We start from the raw sequence: 25,104 nt of genomic DNA, 5'->3' as shown, positions 1-25,104 counted from the left end.
TGAGTAGTGATATAGGCTAAGATTAGTTTAAACTACAGAGCAATGAACTGATTGGATTTTGGGCCATCTGTATGAAAGGCCAGTAAATGTTTTTGACTGGTTCAGTGTTGATACAGTATCTATATGTCAGAAACAGAAATAAAGCATTTCAATAGTTAATAACAAACTCTAAAATAAGAGATGACAATAAGGAATTTCTTTACAAAAAAATTAATTTATCTAAAGATCATTATAACAAAATTACAAAGTAAATCATAATTTAATATTAAAATATATAAAATTGAAATGAAAATATAGAGGCTAAAAAGAGAAGATAAATGACTAAGTAAATCAAATATCTACTGGGATTTAATTAATTCATGTATATTAAAATGATGTACTTATTCACAAATTTATTTTCTATTATAATTATTTGTATCTATTTATTATTGATGAGTTAAATTTAATTAGTGAATATAAGTCCTATTTTTGATGCCCAATAAAATATCAATTTTTAAATCACTTTATAATTTAGAATATTTACTTACAGACAATTCTTTAACAAATGTATTAAATGCCTACTTCCATTGTAAAATGAGTTGATGAAATTAACTGAATTAATAAAATGCTTTAGTGCTATTACTATTGACACCTCTAGTCCTCCATACACTCTATATAACATTTGTATAATTTTACCTGTTTACAGCTTAATGCATCAACTCTGAGAGGAATCAGTAAAGTATTAGATTGAATATTATATTGAAAAATAGATACAGATTGAACAATACTGCTAGATTCATGCAGCATTAGGGTCCAGTCTAAAAACGGTGCATTTTTAGGGGCAGTGCTTGCTGCCTGAGCTGGAGCATTACCGCCGTAATAACAGGAAGCTAACGTTATTATTACAGACGATTACTCAAGGCACCAGTCCTGCTGCCATGCCCTAATGTGACGATTACACACAATTACAGAATAACAATAGAATTACTCTGTCAAAACACTGCTAATTTCAGAGCTTGCAATTTCTTTAAATAACTATAATTTCTTATCAAATTAAAACTGACTTCGGAAAAAATATAGAAACATACACATTCTTCGTTCTTGGAGGTTAACCTTCCAGCTGGATTATTGGTATAAGACCGAAGCATCATTGGCTTCTTGCACAAGACTTTGCACCAATCATAAGCTCTCTCTTGCATTACGTTCTGGCTTGAATCTATATGCCAGTGATTGACAGATTACTGTCTGGCAATCCCAACCATCCTGGGGTGCATAAAGGCTCAATCTCGCCCAATGACAGAGTCGGGCCAAACTCCGCCTCTGCCCGGCACAGCCTGAACAGGAAACCAGCTCCAGATGCAACCCCTGGAGGAAGGTGACTGTTTCAGATGTAGCACAGCTAACCAGGACCAGGCCCTGTTTGCCTCGCTCCCTGCCTGCACAATGAACCTTTTTCTGGGCCTCAGGGCTGGGGGAGGGGCCGGTGTTGGAGGTGGGGGTCCTTGTGGTAGCATGAACAAAGTTGCTATAGGTCAGTTGTTCAGCTGACCAACGACGCACTGGCCAGGAGTCACCTTACATGGACGTTAGACAGTTCTTCAGTACCGTAGCAACACAACCGCCCCCCCAAAAAAATTCATCTGCACACATGCGCTTCATTTGAAAATATGTAATCACATCCAGTTTGCATTCAGAAATAACAACATGCAAAGCTGGAAGGGATACAGGCAAACTTTTAGAAACAAAATACATAAATCTTGAAGTTAGAAGGCAGCGACTAAACTCTGACTGTAAATTATGTACAGCAAGCGCACTCTTGATTTGTAGTAGAACAGCTGGAAAACATGTATGTCTCCGCTCTCTGAGCGGCTGGCAGGAGTTTGAACATGTAAACAACAACAAAACTCAGAGCAAACTCACAAATGCTTCGACAAACATCTCATAAATGAATAACTGAGCCTGCCAACGCATTTGTGCAAGTACAGTATCTCAGCAGGGACACGTGCACATTGTAACCTGCGGTGATGACAATGATGGATCCTTGAGCTGGGTTCACCGGAAAAATTCTGTTTATCAAAAGACGGAAATTTGCCTTACTTGAGAGGGAACGGAAAAATCAAGTTTATCTCTGGCACTCTTTTTACTGCCATTATTCTGTCTTGTGTGAAAGGTGTGGACAATGCCTCAGGTCTTTAACAAGGGGAGCGGAAATGTGACTCTAAACACGAAGAAGAGCGAGTGAGCACACACGTTCAAACAGTGGAAGAACACCGGTTAATCAAATCACGAAACTTTGAGTAAAACTAGCTTGAATTTCATCCCCCTGTATCCACGTTTCTCTCTGTGTCGCTCACTTCTCTTCTCTTTTCTTGATGAAATAAAAACCAGATGATTTTTGAAAAAGCCCGATGGTTGTGTGTGGACACATATCTTTCAAAAGAACCTTTTCTACCTGATTATCAAAGAAGTTTGATTATCTTTTAACTGCTGACAACGACAAAGTAATCACATTGAGCTTTGTGTAAACTGTGGTGATAAAATCAAATGTTGGAAATGTAACCGTTGACTGGTCTGAGGCTGAATAACAAGGTGAGAAATTTAAATTTTGACTTTGACTTAAGCAGCTTTAATGTCTGTCAGTATGACCTGACGACTCAGCAAAACACTGCTTCAGTGAAAAAGGAAAACACACCAGGGGTTGTTTTTTACAACAAATCTATTAATACTCACTAAATTATAGAATGTACTGAATGTAGTCTACACGACCACAACTCTGTGTGTCAGGCAAATTGTACAAGATAAACACAAAAAGAAGAGTAGCCAGGTTTAAAAGGGAAAAACATAGGGGAAAAAGTTATTGCAATCTTAATTGATGGCTTGATTGATTGATTTGACAGATATTTGTAAAAGGAAAGAGATGGCATGCTAGACGGGCCAGTGCATAGAAAAGCTCTCAAAGGTAAGGTGACGCCCTGGTCTGGCTCCACCAGCCTAATCCTGATGTTATTTGTGGGACCAGCGAGACATAAATCTTTGGTTTTAAATGGGGCCTGAATTGCCACACAGAGTGCGAGGTGGGTCTGTTTTGTTTCTGCCCAGCCGAGCGGCCTGGTCACAGATCTGCATGCTGGACTGCTAGGAGAGAAATCAATGAACTCCTGCACATAGAGGTGCACAGCACAGTTGAAGGTCAGCTTCGCAAGAAGAGGCATGTTGAGCTTCCTCTCTGTCAATACATGCAAAAGCTTTCAATAGCTTTTTTAATTACTTTTTTTTTCTCACCATTTTTTCCTCTTGAGGCCACTGTCGCCACATGAATCTCTCTGTCTTATCTGTGTTTTTTCCTCCACCGCTCTGTGTGTCAAACGTTGGCCTGGCGCAGAGCTTCAGGGCTATAATTTAGAGGAGACGTGGAACCCAATCACAGACACAAACATACAGTCCGTGCACTCCTCCCTGTCACCGCCAGTCAGCCACATGCTGGTCACTGTGGCTGGACTATGTCTGCCCGGCACACGACAACCTGCCTCCTTATCACACTGAGAGCTGCAGCTCTTTTGAATCTCTGCTGAGCGAGATAGAAAACGTTGCTTTTAATGTGACGATTTGCACTAAGGCAGTACACTCCAAGTGTTTGGAAACATAAGGGAATTAATGAGCCTGTATTTTGCCACATCTGCTGCAACAGATTATGGCGCAATTCACCAGATGAGAGCTGCTATGCAGCCACAGACCCCAGGGCCGTGTAAAAACCTCCTGCACTTTTCTCACACTGGGAGAAACTGAATCGTGAGTAGACACACTCGAGGACAGTACATTACATCCACTACTAATTGACTCAGGAGGCTCCAGTAGGGAGAAAACATCCTGAGGTAAACAGACGGTTTCTAGACGAAGCAGAATGTAACAACTGCGAAGTTATCCGATGGGACCTGAAGCAAAACAACTTCGTCTGTGGCGATTGGCGTTACTCGGTTGTATTTTTCATTGTAGCCAATCAGAAACATGTTACGGACATATGACACGACATCACTTTTCTTTTCTTGTTCCTTTTTTTTCTTTTTAAATGAAGAAACTTGTGTGAAGCAGCCCATCTGATTCCAGTTTCTGTCTCACACACGGAGGGGAGGGTGCAGAAGTGGGGAGAGGGGGGTGATTAAGTTTAAACTGCACAAAGGAGGTTATTTCAAAATAAAAGTTTGACTTGACTGGCTAGGGAACAGCCTGAATGCAAATATTTAAAACGTGTTGTGCCAATTTTGTGTGATCCTGATCTGCTTTTGAGTTTGATTTATGAAGGGAAAAACACAATTTAAGTTTTTATATAAGCAAGTTTGCTGAAGTGGGAGATAAAGTTTTGCAAATTCAGTCCCAAAACCTAGGGGACACTTTAAGACATTGGGGGGCACTGTTGCACCGCGCCGATCCTGGGAGCGCCTGCACTGATTGAACCGAGTCTGTCTGTCTCTTTGGCTCCAAAACCCCATCCCTCCATCCTGGAGAAGGCTTCAATAGACAGGAAATGGGCTGAAGTTGAAGTGTTGGATATTTTTAAACTGTCAGCTCTGTATCAGGTGGGTCGCGGCTGTGCGATTGCAAATTCTGCATTGGCGACCTCAGCTCCGTCCACGCCGCTGTGTCTAACCCTGGGGGTGTCGTCGCAGGCTGCTGTGGTGGATGCAGGGCTCTGTCATGGGTGAGGGGTTTTTTTGGACGTGGAGTTTAAATAAAACATGGAATTCATCATGAATAGACTGAGAGCTGTGTCAGTGACGAGTGTACTCTGATGTGAGTCATTACTCTGGGGTACAGCTGGTACGCTTGCTGCATCTCTAAGGAGGAGTGTGTGTGTGGGTGTGTGTGTGTGTGTGTGTGTGTGTGTGTGTGTGTGTGTGTGTGTGTGTGTGTGTGTGTGTGTGTGTGTGTGTGTGTGTGTGTGTGTGTGTGTGTCGTGTTGAGGAGAAGCTTATTCTCTTGTACCACATATGGAAAGAGGCTTCTTCTCTGAACCCCACATTAACACCGAGGTCACAGACTTAACACTGTATTTATGTGTAAATGAAAAAGAGGTAACATACACATATGTTTGAAGGCAAAAGGGTTTTTCGTGTCATAGGAAGGGAGGGCAGTGTATTGCATGTGTTTTTCCTGTGTAAATATGGACTACATCGTAATCTGGACTGTCCCGACTACGTGTATCTCTATCATAGACACGGACAAACACGCCCACACACGGCTGCTCTTCTCCAAACATTTATAAAATCCACTCATTACAGACACGGGAAATGGAAAACAACTAATCTCCCTTCATTTCCCTGTACTCATACACACACCTGTGAGGATGTTGAGATGAATTATGCTCAAAATAGGAGACTTCCAAAACATGTTAATTAACAGGAAGAAAAACATCCCCAAAGACGAACAATAAGGAAAGAGAGAGCGTGGAAACATGGGAGTAGAGTTTAGGATGATGGGAAGAGAATGTACTAAGACCTCCACTCAGAGATCTTATCACTGAAGGGATGGTGGTGTGGCTGTGGTTAGTCCAATGATGCTCCCTGATGACCACACTGATTCAGGGACTGCATTTTAGGACCAGTTGTGTCAGTTGTGCAACTAGACTGTCCCATTTCAAAGGCTCCTCCAAATGCGTCAATGCATCCCGGAGAAACAAAGGCTCCAACGGGTGGATCCTTCTACAGGCAAACCTATCCCAGGATCCATTGCGCTTCTGTGACAACCTGTTTTTCAATGAGGTTATGGCGCTATGCAAGCAACGAGATCAACTTGACCGAACAGCTAACGGAACACATGTTAAAAAACCAAGGTGCATTAAAACTTTCTTGTCATGTCCAACTGCAGTGCTGTTGCTAGGAGACAGCAGTAAGTGCAGGACAAGCTGGTTACACCAAATCACAGAAATCCTCCGCAGACCAGACTGCCTCATTTCGGTTCAGCCCTCGCGGTCTGCAACCCATGAGGACCTCACCACCTTCAACAGTGATGATGTCACTCAGAGCAAAACTCTATCTATTAGTTAATAATCATCAACACAAATATTGACTGTCTGAGCCAGAGGGCTAATTTGATTGCTATAGATGTATAAAAATCCTAAAATGGTTAAATATAGATCTGTAAAACACACACGTGCACACGCACGCACACGCACACACACACACGCATTATTGTGTAAAAGCCACATGATAAACAGTTACAGGCTTATTCTCCTACCCCCTTTTTTACTGGAATCCCACGGTTCACACATAAAGGAGAAAGAAAATGGAGTTAGGAAATAAAAGCCACAGTCAGGGTAGTGGTTGCAGGGGGAGGAGACTTTCAAAATAAAAGTTTAGACGAGATAAAAAAAAAAAAATGTCTTCCGTTATTACAAAAGCTGTACTGTCCCAGATAAGACCTGAACCTTTTCTGAAGGTTTGCTCCTGAATGCATTTGTGCTGTGTAGTTAATGGTGTTTTTTCTTATATGTTATTATACAAAGTGACTTGTTTCTCTATGCTTTATGTATCAGAGCAGTGGACTGTGAAGAGAACGCTATTTGTGTGAGTAATCTAAGACCTGAGACGTGGTGGCATTCTGCACACACAGCAGTCCTCTGTCACACATGCATACCCTCCTGCCGCCGCTAACACAGGTTACGCTCGTCACACAGAAACACACACACACACACACACACACACACACACACACACACACACACACACACACACACACACACACACACACACACACACACACACACACACACACACACACACACACACACACACACACACGTAACAGAAGGTGCATGTGTTATGCTTGTGTTTACCAAAGTGTCATGGCGAGGGCTGCACACAACATGCAGTCAAGAGTGAAAGAAAGCACAGACATGCAGTGATCCTTCTGCAGACTACATGTCTGCACACTAACACCCCATCACCCTGCATGGATTCCATCTGTTACAACACTTTGAATATCGGAGGACTTTAACTGGATCTCCTTTTTGGCAATTTATTTGAGCATTGACCCACATTTCATGAAAGGGGCAGAGACCAATAACTGCAGAGAGTTGGGGGTCAGGATGGAGACAGACGGGGTGCATGTTTTTTTATGTGTGTGTGTGTGTGTGTGTGTGTGTGTGTGTGTGTGTGTGTGTGTGTGTGTGAAAAGAAAACATAGTGCGGCTCTGCTGACACTGGTTCGAAACACATGCTGAAATAGAACAATACAAACAACATCACCCAGGGTTTCTACTGCACAAACATTCCCAGAGCTTTAAGCCCACAGCTCAGCTAAAAACACTACGAGGAGGAGCAATGAGACAGGCCCAAACCATTAATACAGCCCCTCTTTGCCTTGGACACAATACATCCTTCTTTCTATTATTGTCTCCACTTTCCTATATCTTTAACCTATTCCCCAGAGCATCCTTTTCTCTTACACCCATCACTCTGGCCAAATTAAACAGTGTCCTAAACTCTTATGACGTGACAGAAAGAAAAAACTCACACAAAAGACAAACACAACTCTGAGAAACCCTAACTTCTGACTTTGAAAAAAAGTCTAAACTGCTATAACTCAAGAAACAAAGAACGATAACACAAATCAAATAAAATCACAGCTCCGCTGAGGTTTTTGAGAGAAAGTGTTGTACGATCTGGAGCCTAGATAGTGTTGGAGTGAGAGAGAAGGCATTGATGGATTGCTACACCAAACCCCATTTCTCTACCTTATTCCATCCCATTTCAACCCTAACTTTATCTCCCAAGGGTCTCGTGGATCATCCGCACTTCCCAGAATTCTTGGGTCACAAACTGTGTAACACTCATGCACTAAGCATCCATGTCAGCAACCGGTGATGATGTTTCTCACACTTTCTGAATGTTTGCATGGATAATTTCTCGACGACAGCACCTGACGCAAGGAGCTAAGAGGCCGCTCAGGGTGTTATACCTTCAGTCAGCGGGGGGTTCATAAATGCCGGCAGCTGTTTCCAACATGATTATCCCTGTCACCTTATTGGTCCATAACACAGGTGGGTCTTGTACAATAAAGACGACAGTATCTTTGACAATCTCTGGCCATTATTCTAAATTTAGGGTGACACTGTGCCACAGAGGGTACGACAATGTTTGAGTGGCTTCTCCGATAAGTAACGGTTCATGTCATGCAGTAAATCCTGAGACGCACACCGGCCGGCTCTGCATACACCGTGAAAACGTCTCTCTGCTCCTCATCCTCTCCCATCATGTCTGTCCTTCCTGAACAGATGGTAAACACATCGCTAATGCCTTGTCTGTCTGTTTGTCTGCCCTGTGATGCAGCGCAGAGCCCTCGCTGCTACAAGACGACTAAACACATCACAGTGGCAGAGACGTCCAACCTCTACAAACATCACCATGACTGTGGGAATCTCGATGTCACTGATGCTCTAAGTGCTAAACTGTCCAGACCGTACCACTTAGCTAATATTATTCATTAATATCTATTGTTTAAGGTGTAACTTAACATAACTATTACACAAGTCTGTAGTGGCCTCACACTGACAGCAGTGGCCTAAAGTAACTAAGTAGATTTACATAAGTCTTTCAGGTTTTGATATACTTGTACTTTTTACACTTTTACATTCACCCTGAAGATGTTGAATTGTGATTTTACAAATGAAACACTTAACGGATTCATACAAAAATGATGAGGATGAAAATATTATTCTTGAAGCCCTATATTTGACATTTTTAAATACAGTTATTTGGTTTTAATATTTTCATTTCTTGCCTGAATTGGTAGTTTTACAGTTTGCAAATATTAGTGCATGAGTAATAATACAAACTATTCTGTATAGTGTGGTATTGGTACTGATATAGGACCTGAATATTTCCTCCAGGATGGCCATTCATAAAGAAAAGTGTATATTAAAAACAACAGGACATGAGTTATGAACATGACAACAATTATAAAATGTTTTTAGAATAATATACAACAGTTAAATCATTGTCAATTAAATAACATGGTTTTTCAATATCAAATTCTACAGGATAGTTTTGAATTGTTCTGTTGAAAGATACAATAATTTAAACCATTTACCTTAAAGTATGACACTATGACATGATGAGCAATACACTGCTACTAAACAAGGTGTTTGTAATAGTTTGTCCACCCACACTGGGGACAAACAACTTTCTATAATTTAATGCAGTGCAACACCACACACTACTGCTAGAGTCAGCAACTCTTTGACAGTCTCAACACAAACTGAATATGATGAGCTTTACAAATGTAAGGTTTATTGCAGGGCTTGGTCACTAGATATCATCAGATTTAGGTGTACCTAACTCTTAACTCGGTGTAGCGTTTATTATAATTAGTCTTGTTTTATTCTGAAACGTGTGATGACCTATTTGAGCAATTGCTTATAGCTAAAGTTTTGTCTATTTGAAGAAACAGAAAGAGAAACAGTAAGAGCAGAGTCAGCCAACAGCAGACTAAAATGCAAACTTGCAAAAGTAAAAATTTGATTCTGCAGTTTAACCTCTGTATTGTTGTGTTTTAGGCAGGATGTGGAGAAGCGGCTGGTGCAGTGTGAACAGGGACATCTGAACTTTTGATCCTCGCGGCCAGATGTGCAGTTTAACGTGTAGTTTGTGTCAATGCTTCATTTTCCCTACAATCAGCTCCTAATAACCACAATAAGCAACTGAAACCTAGTTGAAAGCTGATGACAATTTCAACACAAACATGACCACCCAAACTGAACACACACACTCATCAAATCATAAACAGCAGAATTTACTATGCCTCTCAAACACACAATAGACACAATGTAAAAAGGCCGTAAACCTTATCACCGTTTATTAGCGCATGGAGTTATGAGATGAAGTGATGTTCAGACACATGGGGCGCTCACAACAGCAAACTTGAAAGAGAGAGCACACAGCGTCTTAAATAACAAAAGCAGGGGGAAAAAGTGGGGTGGAGAAGCTGGAGAGTAAAGAAGCAGGAGACTTGAGGGTAGGGGGGTGTGGGGGGCACATGGTGGCAGAGCGGTCTCCTCCTCCACCCCCCCTGTGTACCTCCTCCCGCTCATAATTAGCGGTTCGGCGTCGGTGCTCGTTTTAGGTTACTTTTATTCCTTTTTTCCACATTTCAATGAAAACAGCAGTGGGACAAACAGGCCCACATGTGTGTCCTGGTATATACCAAGCTTAGAACAATAGAGGAGGAGAAGCGGGGCATATGAGTTCACTCCAGATGAAAGCGAGAACATAGAAATTAGTGAAGTTTTCCCTAAAATGTCTGCAAAATCAAGTTTTCCTATTGGATAAAGTGCATAGCGAGGAGGGCTGGAACGGCTTAGCTCTGGCTTTAACTGGTATAAACTATGACAGGCAATGGAAATATTTTAACAAAACTCGGTAGGCATATGAAAATGCACTGCTGTCCAATAATCCTTATGTTCTGATTACTTCGGCACACTCCATGCACTCGCTTTGTGCCAAGTGTAGCTCTTTGAAAATACTTCTTTCTGTGAGCTGGGTTTATTAAACATGTGGGCTATGGATCTCTTTTTGTCATAATTGCACTAAACATATCCAGTATTTTGGCAACTGTTCTGAGGCATTTCTTACAAATCCATTTACAAATATTTTGTCAATGCGTACATGTTCACATGGGCCGCTCTAGTTTCAGTCTTTTGCAGGATGTTTCAGCATGTGGCTACAGTCTCTCTCACTCACTGCTGTACCAGATACAGTACACCCCTCTGCCCCCCAAAAAAGAGTGCACAGACATAACGAGAGACATTTCAACACATAAACACAAGGCCAATCATATTAACAATGAAAGATGAAAGTGTTAGAGGAGAAAAAAAGACAGATGCTTCAGAGGAGGAATCAGTAACAAGAAAAAGTAGGAGTATGGAACCAGAGGATGACAATAAGATATTTAACTGCCTTCAGACCCCAGCAGAGAAAGAGAGAAGGGGCCAGGGGGTTGTCTCCCTATTCTTTGCACACTTATGTCAATCAAGTCATTGGGGGAGCGGAGTGGTCTCACAAAAAAAAAAAATACCCCACCACAGATGATTTTCATTAGTAGCTCATACAAGATGATTCCAAGAACAACACAAGGCAACCTTGCCAAACACAAAAAGAAAAGAAGCTGTATCTACTTTCTTTCGTCCACGTTGCTCTGAACAAATACAAATTCCAACTCAAGTTGAGAGCTGAGCTCAAAACCAGATACAGCTAATGTTGTCACGAGAAAACTAGAATGGCACTCAGCAGAGCGCGTACCTGCACCAAGGTCCAACAGTGCCTTGAAATTGAATTGTACCACATCAAATTGCACTCATAGATATTAGTACCCTAAATATGATATTTTGTCATCAAGATGTCAGAATTATTTCTTAAGAAATTAACAAAAATGTTGAAAAAAGCTCTATCTCGCAATGTTTAAGACATTAAACATTGCCTAACCCTAACCCTGAAAAATGTCCACAAACAAATTATGGGTGGTTCTTCCTTGGCCCATGTCTCACCCTTCCAACAAGTTCCAATGAAATTGGTTCTGTAGTTTTTGCGTAATTCTGCTGACAGACAGACAAACGACAATGAAAACATAACCTCATTGGTGGATGTAATTAAAACTTAAAAAGGACAGGGACTCATATGCTCTGGTTACTCACACATAAAACTAAGATGCTGAAATCGCTCTGCTACAAACATTTCAAACATTTAACCATTTTAAGTTGTCCCTCTAGAACGAAAGGTCTCTGTAACATCAGACGGGTCAGAGGAAAGTTTTGAGTTATTATGGCTAACATGACATTTCCATTTGACACGCCAGTTTCAGAGGTGGCACACTCTCTCTGTTGGTAATAAAGACGACGCTGACCTTGTCATAGATACACATATGCAACAAATGGTGCGCTTCACCTGATCATACACTCAAACCACTTGGATTCAGCCTGTTGAGCTATGTAGGTACACATGGAGTCTTGCCCCAGGGAAGTATGGGTAATTAATGACAGAGCGAGGGTGGCAAAATCTGTCTCTGATTGACCCGGTTTGACCCTGCCTGCTTAGTTACTATGGTGACTGGTCAGTCTTGTTCCCTCTGGTTGACTGGTCGAATCCCTGGGGCAACAAGATGGTCTGGAGGGTGGGTATGGGTGAACAGAAGGGTGGAGAAGGAGGTGCAAACTGGGGTTTCAGATGGGTACAATTACACCAAAGAGGAGTCCTTGTCCCACCTTTGTTTCGTGACCTAAGGGGGGGTCACTCCTACTCCCCAACTAAACCCATTCAAGTTTTTGCCCATCCTTAGCAGTAGGGGGCACTGCCAATCTATCATGCTCCTTAATGTGTAAACCAGCAAAGATCTGGCCAAATAAAGAGAGTTCACTGTCCAGGGGCTCACAAGGCTGAGCATTCATCATCAGTCACCCAAGCACAGAGGAGTGTGAACTGTCGTGTCCATCTGGAGCGATACAAACTGGAGCAAATTTTCTCAACTGCAACTGTTTGCCGGAGTACTCATCATCTTTAACTGATAAGTCACAATGCAAACTATTTAATCTGGCTCTAAGCAGCACAGAGGAAGACACTCAAAGGTCCTGGAATGTGTCTCTGTCTCCATTTAAGATCAGACATTAAGACACAAAGATACATGTCCTGTGGGCTGTGACCTTCCCTGGCCTGTGTTCAGCAGGTAGTGACAAATGACCTGATAGTTAATCTGTCCTGAAGTCGAGCTTTTCTACAGAGAACAGAGAGCTTGTTTGTGACAACAGGAAGTTGAGACACTGTTAATAAGCACATTAAAGGATGCACATGCATGAATGCATGCATGCACACATGGCCGCAAACACACTTAGCTGCAAGCACATCTGACCATAGTTTAAGGGAAACATCAGGGAAAAAAATTAATATAAACAGTGAGCAGTGACCTGTCAAACTGAGGGAAGGTGTCGAGTGCCAGTCAAAGGAATATAAAGGTATGACGTGGTTCGTTGGCCAGCTCTTTCTAGGACACTAGGTCATTGTTGGGTCTCAAACCCCCGACATCTTTCCTAATGGTCAGCTTTTTTTACGGTCTTTCCTTGTTAACAATCTAAGGGTGAATGCTGGGCATTGTGGGATTTTTCCCCAGTCTGTGGTGTCTTGTTGGCGCATGCTCAAATGAATCTGACGCCAGCAGGCCAAGTCAGCCGACCACACTGACCTGACTCACCGGTGTCAGTGGAAGATCCCAGAGCCCCCCCCCTCTGATCCTGGTCCCTGGACCACCTCACCAAAACACTGCAGGATGACAATACAGCACATTGCAACAAAGATCTGAGATAGCAAAAGTGTGCTTAAGTGGAGAAAGCAGTGTGGATGATCTCCAAGAAAGATCAACATTTGCACTCTGCAAGAAAGTGTGAGAAAAACATTTGGCTGAGGCTGTGAAAAAACAATCACTGAAAATCCTACAGAACCCTCAAAAACACACATCTGTCAAAAAAACAACCGAAAAACCACCCTGGGCCACATGAAAAATCCTCCTGATGCAATGGGTTCTGACTCCACAGTTTAACAGCCGCACCAAACAATAGAGACCAGTACGAAAAATATCCACAGATGCGGCGAATGCAACCCTGACTCGCTAGAGAACAATGCCAAAACAAAAAGACTGCTTTAAGTAAAAATGTTTAGTGCATTAAACCTTTATGAGCTCATCCCTCCCTTGGCTTCAACATTCAAGGAGCTGTAGCTCTATAATTCCACAGCTATTAACACCAAAGCAATTCCTATAAAGTTTTAGTTCAGTGGGCTGAGACGTACATGTAGTAGAAAGGCGCTTATTAGAACATTTAAAATGCAGTATATGCAAATTACTTTTGTGCTGAGAAGTGGAGTAATTGAGGTTTAATATGAGTCGACGAGATGAGCCTTCTTGTATTCCTTGATTTTCCAGTGCACAGGGATTGAGCACAATCATGGCCAGCAGGAGGGCGGGGCGATTATGGATAAGTAATGCAGAGTGAGCCAAGCACCTATCTGTCATAGAGAAGAGAACTAATGATAACAGGAAGTGAGATGAGTTGGTGTTGCCCTCTGGCCCACCAACCCATCACCTCTGTTAAAAAGGTCCCCCTCTATAAACAGGCCTCTCTCTGCCTATTAAACAGATAGTACATTAGGCCTGAGCTGCGCAGAACAATGTAAACACAGCCGTCTCAGGGTATGAGCTTTGAGAAGGGGTAGGGGGGAGAGGAAGAGAGCTGTAGATGGGGGCTATTCCTGGGTCTTCCTGGGAGTGAACTCCCATCACCGCTCTTCTCTCCCACTGTAATCCTCTCCAACTAAACACAGGAAGGAAGAGATAGGTAAATAACTCACTCTTCTGATAAACCCGTCTTTTTTCCAACTCTGCAAGTTTTGGAAGGGTTATTATGCGTCAAAGTACAGAGCTGTTGACTTTTTAAGTTCATGTTGTACAGTACACAGTATACAGTACACAGTGTATATATATAAATTAGGCATATGTTTGGAGAAAAACTGAGATACAGGGAAAAATGTCCCTTTTAAAACAGAAGTACAACATAAAGTGCAGTTTGGAGATAAAGGATGGGAGCGAGACAGAGAGGCCACTTTGTCAGGAGACAGACAGGAGTTGATCCTGAACCTCCTGTGGTTCATTCGCTGAGGGGATCTGTGTTGCCCCAGGGTTGAGGAGGCTATAGAGAGGAATCACAGTGGCTGGATGAGGCAGAATGTGGTTCAAAAAGTGGATGGATGGGCAGACGGGCAGACGGTCAGTCCAGGTCAGTCCAGATGTGAGGCTGTAAAACAGTGGGGTAGTGTGGGAGGTCAAAGCTGGACATCTGAGGGCAGCGCCCCAGAGTCATTCACACCCCTTTGTTACAATCAGCAAAACACGGCAAAATCCCCCCCTGTGGGAGCCAACGGGGACACAGCAGAGATGGAGAATGTATGGGATGAGGGGACAGGCTCTATACCCTGGGGAAAGGCCAATTACAGGCTTACAGCCCCCTGTCTGTCTGTGGCATGCAGCTAAGATAAGAAGAGGTCGCTTGGGAAGAATATCAACATTTTCCTCCTCTGTCGCCATAAGAAATGATGCTAGCCAGGATCCTGACACAATGCAGACCTCTACAGGTCAGTTAATGCCCAAGAGGGTTTGAGGGATAGAGGTGAAGGGTCATGAGTCTTTAGGCAGAGGTGGGGGGTTAACAGACTAGATTATCAGGCTGAATACTTGTATGCAATTACTATATATACACACTGTATACAAGTATACATGACACAGCAGCATATACAGTAGATTTGGATATTATTGTATGTGAAGATAAATGATGAGTGAATATGACCAATTTAAAAAAAGATTCTGCCATGGAATTCTATTTTCATAAAATGAATACCAAGGCTGTTGGGTTTGGGTTCATTGAGCTCTATTTAAACTTATATACATTACATAGTATTACAAACTTAAACACAAATATACCGTAGAGACAGCGATATGAACCAGGTAGGCAATTTGCGTGACCCATGGGAGATGGGGGACCAGTGCAGACGAGTGCAGCTTTCTGTCTGAGCTGTGCTGTGACCAGTAATAATTTGGGGCTTGAATGTTTGCAGAGGCATGCCCTCGTAATCCCAGTGGAGGAAAGCAACAGGCTGGGGTGAGAGAGGTTAGCGCCTCTCTACTGCACTGCTGTAATCGCTCCCATGTTCAGTGACGTGGCTGCACAGACATTCAAAGACAATCCGGCTCTTAAAATGTCTGTCATTAGAAGAAATTTATAGCTGCAACTTGTTCCAAGTCAATTCTCTTTGGGAGAGAAGTACAGTAGCAGTGTGCAGGCTTAGCTTGGTGAAGGAGAGGCTCTGACTGGGCTGTTGATGGGAGGGCAGTGCGGTGCGCCTGTGATGTTCTGGGAAGCGGTGAAAGAGGGAGTCTGTTGCCTATTGCCTGGGCCACACCAGCGCTGACCATGTCTAGCAGACACATTCTCTAACTGTGGGCTGGAGCTGGACCAAGGCTACTCAATCTGCCCCATTCAGACCAAAAACCCAGTTACATGCCAGGCAAGCCAGGGCCAAGGGCAGCAGGGGTGGGGGTACAGATAGAGGCAGGGTGGCAGTGCCAGCCAAGAAGATATGTGGCCATTTCACATAAATATAAGTAGTATACTGTGGGGGTAATAAATCCAACTGCAGTATAAACAGTGTATATCAAAGTCCAACTAACATGTCAACCTGCATAACCAAAGCTGAGCCCAAATCTTATTAACCTCCCAGGTATATCGTCTTACTGGCAAAGGCAGCCATTAAAAGTCTGCCAAAGCACCAAACGTTTTCCAACGTCCGACATGGGTTACAGGATATTAAAGCACCACCTCATGAGTAGGACAATTCAGCTATGTCTCAATTCAGGGGCCACATACTAAGAGGCTGCAGTGTAGGACAGTCTAGTCGCGGTATACAGCAGTGTGCCAAGTACCGGGAACGGCAAGCAATAAGATGGCCAATGCTTGGATATCACACTTTAACTCCACCAAACAGCTAATGGTACACATGTTAGAAGACCAGACTGTCTCATCTCGGTTCAGCGTTTGGACTCTTGGCAGCCCACGAAATTGGGACACAGCTGTAGACTGAATACAAAATCCACCATCCAAAAAATGATGCCAAAATAACCGGGATAAATTACTGCCAACGTTGTACAGATGACATCACTCGAATTTTCACCCAATTTCAGTCATCATATAAGTAAATAAAACCAAATTTACCATGAAAATTAACATGTTAACAAAACTCAGTGTTATAAGAGCTAGCTAAAATGTTGATAATAATAATAATTTTATTTTAGTCCATTTTCAATCCACTAAAATGGAGAGGCGGGGTTGATGATCTATACTGCAGCCAGCCACCAGGAGCGATCATTGTGGTTTGGCTTCACTTTTGGGGACCTGTCCTGTCGTCCACTTCATATACAATGTTTGGTAAACCACTGTGTTGTAGTTTAAGTCACAAAATAGTAAAGACATTTTTATACAGACAAATCATTGGAGTGGAATGAACCAGGCCGGCCCATGAACTCGATGGCCCTTTGCCTCAGTACGGCCACTGGCCACTGTGCACCACAGACGAGCTGGCCTGAATAAACTCCCAGTGTCCACCACCAATGGAGTGTCCAGCTCTGCCTAGTGGTGCCCACAGCAGCCCTCACATACTCAGGCAGAGCAAACACAGCCTTGACCGACAGACAGAGCTGAAAGGCGTTTCATCCCGCCATTTTGTAATGTAATTAACTTCTCTCTGTCCATGTCGAAGCCAAAGCGTAAACCTTGCATGGAAATTAAATAAACACAGGGGGCACAGAGGACAAACAGCTCATTTCCTTTAATACCGCAATAAAACTCCGGCCCGTTTTGATTGCAAACACCAGCTCTCACATTGCGCTCAAGGCCTGATTATGAGATTTGATTCCTGAAGAATGCCACTTTGAATCTAGGCCAAGTGCTATGTATGCTATCCCAAAGCTAAATACAACAACTGTCTATTACTAACACAGTCACCATCAGTTTAACCAGACCCACTTATACCTGAGAGCACGGTCACCTCAGAAGCCTGATTGCTCTGAGACTGAAACTAAACAAAGTGGTGAGAACGTTGTACTTCGAATGATCCAGGTAAAGTGAAGAACCATGGAGGAGAGGATCAAAGTGGAGTCATGGAGTAAATGAATACTGGAACTTTAAGCCCCAAAGTCTTCTTCCTTTATTTAATAAACCAGCAATGGCCCCAGCTGAGGTCCAAGGTTTATGAGGTTGTTTTCAAATTCCAATTAGGCATGGGGCACTGCTGCAAGCTTGTTTTATTTTTCCGTGATTTAGTTTAATAAGCTCCTAAATACTCTGCTGTCCTACTGTTTACATTACAGCTTCAGGAATATGAAAAGACTCAATGAAAATAGAAAGGTAAGAGACAGGGGAATTGGCTTTAGCATTAGTTAGCTCATAGTATGGCGCTGTTTAGCTGGTTACCCTGGTGATACAAAGGGTTTAGAACACACACTGATCGCAGGTTAAGATCTGGAATAAGATGTTAGAGTGAGAAGTGATGACTTGCTGGTCTGTGTTTTGATTTATTCCTACAATCCAACTTTCCCTCATCTCCTCTGTTGGTGATCTCTAGCACACTAGCATTTTGACCTTTCAAAAGTCTAACACACGTGTACATCCGCCTCAGTCTGGCCTTGTAAACTAGATCCCTATATTTTCTAAATAACATGAGTGGAAATCTGGAATTTTTTGCGCAGTGTTTACTCGATCTGAATGTTTTCCCTACAAACACAACTGACCTTGTTTATGAAGGAGAGGAATCTGCGTATTTTCCTGTCTGTGTCAGTTAACACAACATTCTGGCCACCGTTTAGAGAACCACAAGTACCCACTTACCTGCAGAGCACTGGCAATAAAATATTTACCAAGGGAAAGATGTGAAAGAATAATCACCACGTTAATCACTAACTGCCAGTAAATATACAGTTTTTTCCTGAATTCTATCAGGGTGGCATGGTTTTGGAATAACTTTGAAAATAATGTGTACATACTTTTAGATAGTTCTAGATCTGCATTCCTTAATATTAAAAAGGTAATTGCATTCCTCAGAAATATTGTTTTGTAGATAAAGAGACTGTCGAAAAACTAATTATTTTGCCATTCACTGTAACACAAATGGACAATAGGTTTGTTTAAGATGAGGACGGACCTGCAGCAGCAGGCGCTCGAAGGCCAGGCAGGAGTCCCAGCGGGGAAGGTCGGGGTGGCGGAGTGTCTGGGCCGTGGCCAGGCCCAGCTGGAGCAACCCGCAGTGACTCTCTAGAGCGCCCCAACTGTTCCGAAACAGCTGCGTGTAGGAGCACAGCTGCTCGGGGGTCACACGACCTGCAAGCAGAGAAGAAGACACTGTTAAAATGTTATGTCATCAAAAAATCATCAATCAAAATTGGCAAAAGCTCATCACACAGTATATAAAGGCCACAATTGTACTCTGTATACTCAAACACATGCAAGCACAAATACACAATAACTCCTCCTGATGGGAAGAATGGAGTGTGAAAACAGAACAAATAGACAACCTTTCCCAAGCATAACAGCCTTTTTAATAACTATCATATACTCAGTTTTGGGAAGAGGGGGGGATGACTGATACCAAAGCAAACAATAATATTATCTTAATGAGCAAAAGCTCCCCAGGCTGGGTGAGAGCACAAGCCGTGCAGAGGTGTGTATGTGTGTGAGTGTGGCTGTGCCAGCCAGGAAGCAATACCCTTTATATGTGCAAGAGCAGGTTGAGAGTTACTGTCAGACTTTTCAGTGAAATGTTTATATGAGTCACAGTATATGACTAAACATCACTGAGATTATATATAAATGTGTGTGTGTGTGTGTGTGTGTGTGTGTGTGTGTGTGTGTGTGTGTGTGTGTGTGTGTGTGTGTGTGTGTGTGTGTGTGTGTGTGTGTGTGTGCATGCATTTAGCCGAGGTGCAGCAACACAGATAGGAGCTCTTAAGCGCCCTTCTTAAGTGTGACTAATACTGTAAATCAGAGACGTATTATTTATAGAGGCACCAGAAAGAGGTTGGACTCCTCACACCATTTAGGGACCCCCTCCCTCGCCCCGCCCTTCCCACGAAGATTCACAGAGACACAGGAAGAGTGGTGTAAAGGCTGTAAGGCGTAAAGGGGGTGTGTATGGTGGCCTGGAGGTACGTGGGGCTGTGTCAGGGGCTGGGATAGAGAGGGGGCACATTAACTCCCCATAAAGCCCACTTCTTCATGTTGATGTTCTGAACCAGCACCAGATGTGGGAGTATTTCCTGTTGGACTACATGGCCAGTGTTTTCTTTAGCGAGGCCAAACACATGACTAGAAGAGAAACAGACAGGCAGGATAAAAAATAGAGCGGAAAGCTTCATATTACTAAATACAATATGGAATCAAGGCACATAAAATGTAAAGAAAACACATTTTTTTAAACAGCAAAAGTGGATGTACATTTGTGAAATATTTTCCGAAAGGAATCGTCCAGGGAAGTGAGTACAACTAATATTCACAGTGGCTGATAAGTTAACCCCACAGCAAAACAGATTTCTGCAAGTCCCCTATTGAGAAACCTATTTTCCAAAGTGAGCTGAAAGATTCAGTGTGTTAAGTGGAATTTCGGGGGGGGAACAGAAGAAATGTCTACAAAAGGGAGTCAAGTTTCAAGTATTTCTAAAGAATAAGCTTCAGTCCAGAAATATTCCAAATCCTGAAAAGCTTTATTGTGAACATATCCCGTCATAAAAACTCCAGGCAGTTGGAACCATGGTTCACCGAGCTTGATATGCCAACCATAATTTAGAACCAGGAAAAAGGTCCAAAGCCAGGGCCAAGCATAATTTCACCTGAGATGAGGCAATGAGAACGGTTCAGTGTTAGGCCAAATGTGATCAGACTTTACAGCTCGGGCTGACCAGTTGGGATAGACTGGGAAAATGTTAAAGAAAAAGCAGAAAGAAGAACTCGCCACACAAAAACCTGTTCTCCATTACACAATCAAACAGCCCTGGCCGAGCCTTAGCTCTTATCTATGTCACTTAAGTTCCCTTGAAAAGTTCTGTGATTCCTCAGGCATCTTGTTGCCAGATGCAAAATGAAGCTCAGGGAGAAGATCTGTCAGCTGAGCTCTGGTTTCATAGTCGAGTGTTTCTGGAGTGGAGTAAGAAGCAGGACTGGAAAGGTTGTAATTCTTAGACTAATAAATAAGAGAGTACATGTAAGAAGACAATGCACTTCCATTTAATCAATTGAATTATGTACAGTCAGGGAACTGTAAGTGCATTTAATGACACGTTCTTTAATTTGCGGTGACTGAAAACATCAGTATGTTAAAAGAAAATATCTGTGTGTGAAGTATAATTTTTTCTGGTACAGTAATATGTTCAACTTCTCTGTTTTGTTCAACAACTGTGGTGGAAGAAGTATTCAGATCCTTTAAAATAATTACAAAAGTACTATTTAAAAATATTACCCATGCATTCAAAACTTCACATAAGTAAAAGTATTTATGTAATATCAGCAAAATGTAGTTAAAGTATGATAAGTAAAACTACTCCTAGTGCAGTAAAATGTTTTACTATTCAATCTGATATTTTTGGAGTAACATTACAACTGCAGAAATGTGTAGTTTCTATAACAATATAACATCTACAGCAGTTATATTTTACTGCTGTAGATGTATCTGAATAGGTTGAGCTCATTTAAGTACTTCATATACTGTTGAGTAGTTTATTCTCCAGCAATGTATACATCAACAGTTTTCAGCTTCGTGATGATGCATTTTCGGGGCTAATCCCAGGCACTTTTTAAAGCATATATTTTATATTTTGTCAACACATAAAGAAACAGTTAATCCTTCATTCTATCCCAAACATTCAGCATTAACGCATCTGGAGATACATTATTTAAAAAAGTAACTGAAGCTGTCAGATAAATGCAGTGGGGTAAAAAGTACAATATTTCCATTGGATATGTAGTGGAGTATGAGGTTGCAAAAATACCAATACTTATGTTGAGTACAAGTAACTCAAATGTGTTCTTAAGTTCAGTTATGGAGTAAATGTACCTAGTTACTTCCCACTACTGATACTATACAGTATAATACAGTGTTTGTCTTGACAAACGTGAACCCTTTCCCAATTTTAATGGTCCTAGAAGTGAATTTATTGCAGGAGCAGCAATAAAACAAATCACATTTTCAGTCCCATGCTATAAACTGTTGGAAGGTCTTGTCCATTTCAGACTGATGTGCAGAAGTGGCAATTGAGGCTCGGCCATGATCAAAGTCCTGAACAATGCAAAAAGGGGCAGGGGCCACCGGTGATTTAGTCCCGTTACTGGAAGATGACTTGCATTCGAGGTGCACAGGGTTAGTCAGAGGCTAAGTGATGTCTGCTGTCAGCGTGGAGCCGAGTGGTGACCTGCCTCAGCAGCTGGACAGCCTCATAAGTAATTCTACATGGATGGGGGACACAGGAAGGCTGAGAGATTTTTATTTATGCAGTCCAAGAGGAGGAAAGTCCTGAAACTTTCATTTGTGGATGCACGTTGGGGCTCCTTTCAGTACTGTACTGTGAAGAATTGGGAGAGCTCAGGGTAACAGGGCAGCTACATCGCCAAAACTAAACAGACTCTCACTAGAATCTGTCGTAGTTTTTTTTTTTTTATCTGTGGTTTCTCTTCAGTTACAAATGAATGTAAATGACTTAAGGACTGAAATTTGAGTGCAGTTGCTGGCCTACGTTTTGATGTTCACAAATTCTGACCTTATTAGTGACATTTTCTTGTTTTGGTACAGTTGTTGTGTTGTATACCTCTAACATAGAAGTCAAAAGCCATTCCAGCAGCTCTGTGACTGTACGTAGGTGCAGCATTACTTCATTTAAATCCTTATATCAATATGCTATCAATGAAAATGCTAACATGTAGACGTCTGGCAGTTAAAATGGTTGCCATGTTCATAAACATTATTTAGCACATGCAGCGTACAGCTAAGACTGATGTGAATGTCATTAGGTTTGCAGACATTTGGTAGTAAACAAAAGTGTTGGACAAAATTAAATAATAACCCGAAGTCTGAAATGTTATTTCAAATCACCATAAAGGAAACACATCACCATATTTTATAGCAATCTATCCAAAAGTCCTTGTGAAATTTCAGTCAAACCACGAATTTGAAAAAAGTCAGGGGCTCATCTAAATCTGTCCAATAGCTGTTGTGGTACTTCAGTTTGGATCATTGCAGGAAACCAACCAATGGAACAACATTGCTATGGCTAACATCCTGTGTTTGCATGAGGTATGTGTTAAAGTTCTTATAATCACAAATAGAGCTTGGCAATTTGGCCAAAACATGTTCTCAAGATAAACATGTTCATGTCAGTCAAATCCGATAATTATGACCATAAGCGTTGATCTTGAGTGAAGGTTGTTTTTTGTAAACTTTTGTTATATTGCAGTTGATGAATAATTATTAATATTGTTTTATCACTAAGCCCTAATCACAAATAATGTCTGACCTGATTTGAGACCTGTTCTTTTATTCATAAATGTAACAATCCATGTGAGAGGTTTAGGAGTGACTTGAAATGTGATGCTGTCAAAGTTGTTACATGAGCAGTGTGTATCATGTATGTCTCTAAGAAATGTCCAATTAAAACACATTAATAATGTCATCATTAACTGACTGATTGCTATTATTGCATAGAACTGTATAGAACCGTAAAGGTCCCAAAATATGTCTAATGTTGGCATGATTCTTTAACATTAAGAAGAAAAGCCATGAATCAAGTATTAGATGAAGTGCAAAAGCATTTTTAAAGAAACACAATAAATGCTCATTTGAAACTAGAATGAAATTACACTATTTCATTGCCCTAAATCTCAATATAAAAAAATTATGAATACAATCCCTGCTGTGAAAACTCCTAGAGCCGCACCACAGGAAGAGAGGCCCTGACAACACATCTCATTTACACTGGGCTATCAGTGCACACAGTACACACACAAACTGTATAAGCTTGTGATGCACGCATATGTATACACACACACATAAACACACGCGCAGATGGACAGATAAAAGCACGTTTACGGACGATGAAACCAAAGCTGTCTAACTTATTCCCCGCTAAGAGCAAAAACACCCAAGATAAACACTAAATGGACTCTGCACAACCAAATCTTTACACACACACACTCTCTCGCTCTCACATACAAAACACACAGCGAGAGAATTTCATCATCCCATTGTGCTATGGGAAACCTAACAGGTCATACTCCAGCTCGGAGAAATTGATTATTTTCTCTGTCTCTCTCTGGATGATTCTATCCTGTTGTGATGAAAAGGAGCCAAGTCGGGTCAGTGTGTATGTGAGAAGGCAAGGCTTGTTGTAGATACTGTATTTCCTAACCCACTCACTCTGGTTCCTAACCCACCAGAGTGAGAATGTAGGGTGGAAAATTCTACTCTCCTCAAGATTGAGTGGGCACTGAGAGAGCAGACAGGTATTAACGCTAAGCGTTTTGTGTTACTGGGTTCAGCCTGTTCTCCAATGAGCAGAGCATGATGGATTGAGATCTCGGCTGGTGGTACTGGTGGGTAGGGATGGGAACTGTGTGGGGGTGCGCCAGGAGCTCAGGGGACTTTGTGGAGTCTGGTCCTCTGCCAGTGGGGTATAATGGTTCAGTGTATGTGAGGAGTTTGACGCTGGTCCCACTCCCCCCACTTTTCTCTTTTTCTCTCTCTCGGCAAAGACATTAAGTCAACACGCTGTCAGTCAGCAGGCGGGAGCAGTTTTCATGCTACACCTTCTTCATCCCTTCTCACTTTTACTGTCCCTCCAATCTCTTTGTTATTTTTACTTTCTACGCTCTTGTTGTTGTGGATTTGTCGCCCTGAATTAGAAGGGCTGCTGCTGTTTAGCACGAATGTGTGAAAGTGTATGTAGTTGCTTGGCAGGGTGTGAGTGTTGTGTGCATGTGTGTGTGTGTGTGTGTGACCTCCAACATAACAACCTGCTTGTTAAAAGAGACAAGACCTTTTTTACCTCTTAGATTATAGGAGCCAAGGGACCACAAGGCTCCTCCCTTTTAACATCCCCTTTCAGTCAGATGCTAACCTGCATATAAGTCCGATACCTGTGTGTGTGTTTATGTACATGCAGTATATCCATTACTTATGTGAGTCAGAGGGTTAGCATTAAGGTGAATGTGCACAAGGGCAGGGTACAAGAGTGCATGTAATGACTTTATTTTTGCGTGCCTACACATATTTTTATCCCTGGCTTCAGCCCCTTTGCTTCATTAACAGACAACAAAAGTTTTCGAAAGCAGCATGTGTGCGCAGGAGCATGTGTGTGTGCGTGTGTGCGTGTGTGTGTGTGTGTGTGTGTGTGTGTGTGTGTGTGTGTATGAGTGCGTGTCAAAGAGCCAACATGTGGTTCAGATTTCCTCTGTGGCCACATGGGCAAATACACAGCAGAGATCCTGGATCTCAGTAGGAGGCGCTATGG

At 42.1% G+C, this 25,104-nt stretch overlaps 1 protein-coding gene across 1 annotated transcript in view; it reads right to left on the bottom strand.

The window, feature by feature from the left end:
* scfd2 (sec1 family domain containing 2) overlaps positions 1–25,104 on the bottom strand; it is an 88,816-nt gene that overhangs the window by 50,928 nt on the left and 12,784 nt on the right. The window contains exon 4 of the mRNA XM_035176514.2: positions 18,759–18,934. Coding sequence (XP_035032405.2) covers positions 18,759–18,934 — 176 coding nt within the window. The remainder of the gene's footprint in view (positions 1–18,758; positions 18,935–25,104) is intronic.

This window comes from Hippoglossus stenolepis, chromosome 14 (genome assembly GCF_022539355.2).
Source record: "Hippoglossus stenolepis isolate QCI-W04-F060 chromosome 14, HSTE1.2, whole genome shotgun sequence".
NCBI classification, from domain to species: Eukaryota; Metazoa; Chordata; class Actinopteri; order Pleuronectiformes; family Pleuronectidae; genus Hippoglossus; species Hippoglossus stenolepis.
Note: the sequence above shows the minus strand (reverse complement) of the source record. Positions and strands in the feature narration are given on the sequence as shown.